Raw genomic sequence first — 6,515 nt, 5'->3', positions numbered from 1 at the left:
TGTAGCCTTTCTGATATGGTCAATTTCATAAGGATGCCGGTATGAATAAGAACATTCTGGCCTTTACTTCACTCTGAACTGGGTGGTACCACCCAGTACATGTGCCGAGGCTGGCCGTGCAGTTTAGCAACTCTGCTTTGAATTGAAAGCTAAGGTCCTGGAAGTTGCACGCTATGTTTATAAATTCAATTGACTGTAGGAGCAACCGGGACTGGACAGCAACAGCCTTTTTTGTAGTCAAACAGCCAATGAAGACATCAAGCCCTGTAACAAAACATGCAATAAGTTCCACATTCAAGAGATGCACCATCGATTGAGGCACCTCGCGAATGATGACTGACACCAAAGTTGACTTTATTTACAAGACCACCAACAGGAAGCAAACACACCACTGTTGATTTTATTCACAAGAATGCCCACATGATGCATGACGATTCAAAACTAACCAAAAAATGGCTCTGACTGGATACAAATAACAGCTTTTACTCTTACAGAAAAATGCACCAACATTCTGCAAGATTCTGAGTTCGGTGGCCATTTTAAAGCAGGGTTGCCAAAGATGACTTACTGATCGCAACAGAGACCGTTTGTACACTTGTCGTTTGCATCTGTCGGTGTCTGGCTACTTGGCTTTTGTCAACAATTTAGAATGCATGCCGCTTTTCTTTGTGTAGTTAAAAAAATAAATAAAAAGCCTGACACTGCATATTTAAGTCAATTTTGTTTCAGCCTAACTTTACAATTGTCTTGTCATTGAGAATGTCTCAAATGATTCCAGTTTGTATGCACGATAGCCTGCCAATGCCAATGTTTAAAATGGACCACTTGAATTCAGTTCACAGTTTAATTGCAGTTCAGTGGTACACACACACAATTACAGTACAAACAGTTCATTTCATGATTAAAAAAACAGTAAAACAACAATATTGCAAAATGACGCGGCGCTGAGAGAGAGAGAAAGAGGCATCATGCAGATAGCCAGTGTGCACACCCAGTGAAAAAGTGGAGGGATGGTAAGGAAAGAAAGGACAAAAGGAAAAACGCAGTCATACTCTCCTTAAATGCTGGCTGGGCGCTTTGGCCTCGCCGCATCCGCACCCGTCCGTCTCGTGTCGGCCGCTCATCACGGGCGAAGGTTGGCTCCCCCCACCGGCCGGTATTCGACGTTTGGACTCATCCTCCACCTCGTGCCACTGCAAAAAGAAAAACGGCACTCTGTTGCATGCGGTTCACTTCTGTGGACGTGCTCATTACCTGTCTATTAAAGCTTGCTCCTATTCTAAGCTCCCTTTATTAATTGCGTATGCATACATGAATGTTTTTGTTTTCTTTTTATGTCTGTTCCTATATGAAGAATTCGATGATTATAATTTCTTTCATTGTTGTAAAGTGCTTTGAGCTGCATTTCTTGTGTGAAAGGTGCTCTGCAAATAAAGTTTTTTATTATTACCCTCTGGTCCCGCGGTCCTGTCCAGTCCCTCTCTGTGAAGGCACTCGTCCGATCCAGTGCCCCAGCAATCCTGAAAGGCAGACATATTGTGTTGGTTTTGGCAAGGGGAAAAATTCCACTACCACCCCCCCAACCTTGACTAAGGTAAGTTTGAATCAGGTAACTAGCGGCATGCACGGGCTGGCGCATGTCTCATACGGCCCTCCCGCATTGGAGCGATCCGGGTTATGAAATGTTTAACCCCTTACAAAAAGGGAGGGAGGGAGGGAGGGAGGGAGGGAGGGAGGGAGGGAGGGAGGGAGGGAGGGAGGGAGGGAGGGAGGGAGCGAGAGGAGATGAAAAAAGGCTTTGGTGCGCACTTAAGCGCAACCGGCCAGTTCCCCCTGAGTAGAGCTGGCTTGGCCCCTAGAGGAAAAATAGAGGAAAACGTGACGTCACGGAGAGCGTCACGGAGAATCTCCTTGTCCTCGACACCGTCGACGACACTGGGACCCAGTCTGGCAGACATTATACCCTGGTATTCCACAAAGGGCAAGGTATAGCCACGTTCCATCCTGAGTGCACCAGGCCATGCAGGTACTGCCGGGCACATTGGAGAAAGAGAGCGAGAGAGAGAGAGAGGGGGGGGGGGGGCAGGGAGAGAGGCAGGGGCTGTCTACTTTGCCAATTCATATCTAGAGGGTCACAGCAACCCAAATGCCCGTGCGTGCTACAAGTTACCCTATTCAAACAGACAGGGGTAGGGAAAGCACAAAAGAAAAAACAAAGTCATACTCACCCGGAACGCTGGCTGCATCTGCACCCATCAGTCTTGTGTGGGCCGCTCGTCACGGGCCAAGGTCCGGGTCTGCTCCGGCCGGTGTTAGACTCGACTTTCACCTCGCACAAGTGCAAAAAGACAAACGGCACTCAGTTGCATGCGGTTCACTTCTGTCAACGTACTCATTACCTGCCCCCTCCCTGGTCTTGTGGGTGCAGCCCAGTCCCTCTCGGTGCAGGCTGGCGCTCGCCCCATCCGCTGCCAGCTGAAAGGCAGAAAAATAAGGAAATCAAATTAAAACCAACAAGTGTGTACACTACGCTTGCAGATTGGATTGCCATGTCACCGCCTCTGGCCAGCCTTGGCCAGTCATGCGTCAGGCTCCTCTTCAACACTTGGCGACTGCTTTCTTTGGGTGATTCCTTCCTTTGCAACCGGCTCACCAATCGCGGGTCTGGTGGCCTCCGTCCACCGGCTCTTCGTTTCATACATCGTCTCTTCCACCTTGCAAGACAAGCACAAAAGTCTCGCTGCGCCGTCGCTTGCGCTTGCCGTCGCTTGCGCTTGCCGTCGCTTGCGCTTGCCGTCGCTTGCGCTTGCCGTCGCTTGCGCAGTCGCTTGCGCAGTCGCTTGCCGTCGCTTGCGCGGTCGCTTGCGCTTGCAGTCGCTTGCGCGGTCGCTTGCGCTTGCCGTCGCTGCGCGGTCGCTTGGCGTCGCTGCGCGGTCGCTTGCGCTTGCAGTCGCTTGCGCTTGGCTTCGCTGCGCGGTCGCTTGGCGTCGCTGCGCGGTCGCTTGCGCTTGCCGTCGCTGCGCGTTTGGCACTCAATGAGGGCTGCACAACATTTTGGAAAATCAATGATATGGCAGTATTGGGCCAGACCACTGCATTGAGGCAAGTTGTGCAAAATTCTTGGATGGAGGTTAACTATTTGATCGCAATGAGATCAGTTAGATTAGTTAACTTTAACTTACATCAATGACTTATCGTCTTAACTCATTACAAATAGTTAGGCAAGAAAACGTGTTTCATTTGAGACCTGGAAAAAAAATCAGCTGTCTTAAAGTGCATGTCAATAACCTAGACCACCATATGGCAGTTTTCCAATACACGTGCAGCCCTACACACGTCATCATTGGTGTCCAAATGGCAGCCTCGGGGCAACTTGATCAACACACCACACGAATCAACACAACACTGCTTTGTAGCACTAAATATCAATGGCAACGTTTCGTGATTGATTTAATGAATTTGCGTTAAAGAATGCTGAATTTGTTTCAGTATGCAGCCCTCAAGCAGACATTGGGACACCGCTGGTGTAATTAAAAAAAATAAATAAATAAATCATTTCACACGTTGAAGCTGCGCAGGTCGACGCCTCCAGGGAAGCGGGTCTCCCTCAAAACTCGGCGACTTCAGAGCAATGCCACAGCGGTCCGTTCACCTCTGATCAGATCGTGTCACATCCCGGTCGCCATCTGCAGAAACAAACAAATGTTAGAAACTCAAAGAGCACCCCAAGTTGTCGGTCACTTGCTTACTTGATCACAGCGGCTAGCTACTATTGGTGATCGTCGCCGGGTCGGATCGGGCCGTGCGCCCCCCCCTTTTGCGTCCGGCCTGCAAATGGCAGAACATGCAATGAGTTGGGCGCTGCTCGCATCATTACGTCTTCCTCGTGGACCGGCTCGCCCAAACACCGCCCCCTACACCTAGAGAACAAAGGACACACAGCTTAGATCAAGCACGACAGTGGTAGGTTAGAAAAAGACAAAATGTTACCATCTCGCTCCAATGCTGTCCTACACCTAGGGGAGAACAAAGAACGTAAGTACCACAGTGGTGGTAGGTTAGGGTTAGATGAAGTGCAACAGTGGCAGGTTAGAAAAAGACAAAATGGTACAAGTCAAATTGCAAAATTGGACATTCGGGATCAGCTCGCTCCAACGCCGCCCTACACCGATGGGGGAGAACAAAGAACGCAGCAAGCATGACAGTGGCAGGTTAGAAAAAGACACTAAATGGTACAAGTCATATGGCAAGATTGGACATTGGGCTCCGCGTCAAAGTTCAGTTTTGTTTCCAACCAAGTCACCACGTCCTCCCCCAAGTGAGCCGTCAATGGCAGCCAAGCGCAAGACACCGCTGGATCCAGATAAGCCACAACCTCTTAAGCAAGACCAACCGTCAGACCCCCAAACACTGGCCACACCTGCAACCTTTCCGTCGTGCACCCATAACCAAAGGCAACCACACTGCCCCCTCCTGGGCACATGATCCGCACATGTTGACTTTTGCAGCGTGCTGCTTGATTCTTGACTTGATATAGCATTGCTCCTTTGGATAGGCCATTGCTCCCTTGGATAGGCCATTGCTCCCTTGGATAGGCCATTGCTCCTTTGGATAGGCCATTGCTCCTTTGGATAGGCCATTGCTCCTTTGGATAGGCCATTGCTCCTTTGGATAGGCCATTGCTCTTTTGGATAGGCCATTGCTCCTTTGGATAGGCCATTGCTCCTTTGGATAGGCCATTGCTCCTTTGGATAGGCCATTGCTCCTTTGGATAGGCCATTGCGCCTTTGGATAGGCCATTGCGCCTTTGGATAGGCCATTGCGCCTTTGGATAGGCCATTGCGCCTTCTCATATGGAATTATACTTATCCCATTCGGGTCCTCTTGCAGCCTACAAAAACACAGACAGCCATTAAATGTGTGCTGGGACGCTAAAACTCGACAACCATTGTGTGTTGGGAAGCTGAAACTTGACAAAAACAGGTTTTCACCTGATTTAGGACGACTCTTCCTCAGTGTCTTCAACATCACTGAAAGGGCTCCTCAAGAGCCTCCTGCTTGCTTTGTATAGAAGGATGCTGGCTGGACGGCCTTTTTAGTGCTACAAAAGACAAGCAAATTACTGCAACAAAAATAGACATTGAGTGCCAATTGCATGATTTTTTACCAACAATTATACATACTAGGAGTTTTACATTCGAAAAAAAAAAAAATCATATTGTAGTAAGTTATGATAATTTATCAAAATTATTGTTAATACTTTAAATTTATACATTCTAAGAAGAGTTTTACATTTGAAAAAAATATAATCATTACATTGTAGTAAATTATGAGAATTATTCAAGATTATAATTCATATTTTAATTTCATCATCTACAACTCACCTCACATTAGACAGATGATCCAGATTGGCGGCGTCCAAAACGGGAGAAAATAACCCCCGCGCAAAGGCTTGTTGCGTAACGGAACGAGAGCGGGCGGGCGCCATCTTTGAATGGATTTGGTCCGATTTGGACATGACGTAACATATTCGTTACATTCACCAGTTTGCATGACACGGAAATGGCACACGCATAATATAAAATAATAAAATAATGGTTTAGTTGACTAGAGTCAAACTAACATTTCCTATAGTCAGACAAACACGTGACGTTGCCGAGTCACGAGAGTAGACAGTCCTGCGACAAACAACAACAAAAAAAAGGCTTGTGAGAAAAGGCAACAAAGCACACATTTTGGGGCCGATTTGAAAACTCTCCTTGCGGTCTCCAGTTAACTTCGACGCCTACAGTCGCCGTGTGAAACTCCTCCAACAAACAAACATGGCGTCCGTCGTGAGAGACGGCAAGAAACGACAAACATTTGCTCCCTTACCTGAGAAAATGCCACGCGCTCGGTGGCACCTGCAGTTGAGAACTCCCCTTGAGCGCGAAAATCGTGCAACAAACACGGCGTCCGTCGTAAAAAACGGCAGGAGACGACAAACATTTGCTAGCTTACCTGAGAAACCGTACGCCGCCACGCGCTCGGTGGCACCTGCATATGATAACTCCCCTTGAGCACACCTGTCTTCAATTTACCGAAAGCCCTGACGTCACATCCGGCAATTCAAATCTTCTTCTCCTGGTCGTCCAACGGCGCTCCGCACACTGACGCCGCCAGGTGGTCGCCTGTCATGGTGACTACTGTGGAAAGGGTTGCTTCGGACTATCCGATGAAACTTTGAACACCCAACATGTTTGGATGGATACCCTATCAATAGGACCAACCGATTTATTAACCTTTAGCGAATTCAGGATAGCTGTAACACAAATCATACCAAACCATTGGACTTTTTGAGGTTTCATGTAGATTTTCTGAAATGAATAGTTGATGCACGTATGACCGTCACGCCACAGGGTGCTCAGCCCTGATCTTAAAATGGATTCACATGCCAGACAAAGACGGCAGAGGGAATAGAAAGAAGTGTGGCAAGCAAGGAGGTGGTTGTCTGTCAGGAGGTTGCCAAAATGCTC

The 6,515-nt window shown here is 48.1% G+C and overlaps 1 protein-coding gene across 8 annotated transcripts; it reads right to left on the bottom strand.

The window, feature by feature from the left end:
* Positions 1-332: 332 nt before the first annotated feature.
* LOC148394088 (uncharacterized) lies at positions 333-6,244 on the bottom strand. 8 transcript variants are annotated; one of them, XR_015860036.1, is made up of 7 exons: positions 4,992-6,244; positions 3,750-4,891; positions 3,564-3,686; positions 2,400-2,714; positions 2,229-2,329; positions 1,451-1,520; positions 333-1,193 (listed from the first exon to the last, which is right to left on the bottom strand). XR_015860036.1 is itself a non-coding variant. In XM_088383706.1 (7 exons), exons 4-7 carry the CDS (start codon positions 2,463-2,465, stop codon positions 1,047-1,049), a joined length of 384 nt encoding a protein of 127 aa, XP_088239832.1. In that variant the 5' UTR covers positions 2,466-2,475; positions 2,557-3,686; positions 3,750-4,891; positions 4,992-6,112; the 3' UTR covers positions 333-1,046. The 8 variants fall into 8 exon arrangements, 3 of the variants coding, with proteins under 3 accessions (XP_088239832.1, XP_088239833.1, XP_088239831.1); XR_015860035.1 differs by having other exon boundaries at positions 2,400-3,686; positions 4,992-5,101; positions 5,385-6,244; XR_015860039.1 differs by having other exon boundaries at positions 2,400-3,686; positions 3,750-3,828; positions 5,875-5,903; positions 6,001-6,027.
* Positions 6,245-6,515: the final 271 nt, after the last annotated feature.

This window comes from Syngnathus floridae, chromosome 8 (genome assembly GCF_059516105.1).
Source record: "Syngnathus floridae isolate MCC-2025c chromosome 8, RoL_Sflo_1.0, whole genome shotgun sequence".
NCBI classification, from domain to species: Eukaryota; Metazoa; Chordata; class Actinopteri; order Syngnathiformes; family Syngnathidae; genus Syngnathus; species Syngnathus floridae.
This window is presented reverse-complemented; position numbering and strand designations above follow the sequence as displayed.

Excerpts from the sequence above, each read along its gene's own strand:
- LOC148394088 (XM_088383706.1), bottom strand. The coding sequence starts at position 2,465 with ATGGGGCGAGCGCCAGCCTGCACCGAGAGGGACTGGGCTGCACCCACA. Across the intron at positions 1,521-2,228 it reads AGATGCAGCCAGCGTTCCGG|GATTGCTGGGGCACTGGATC; the intron begins GTGAGTATGACT and ends TCTGCCTTTCAG. Across the intron at positions 1,194-1,450 it reads CAGGACCGCGGGACCAGAGG|TGGCACGAGGTGGAGGATGA; the intron begins GTAATAATAAAA and ends TTCTTTTTGCAG.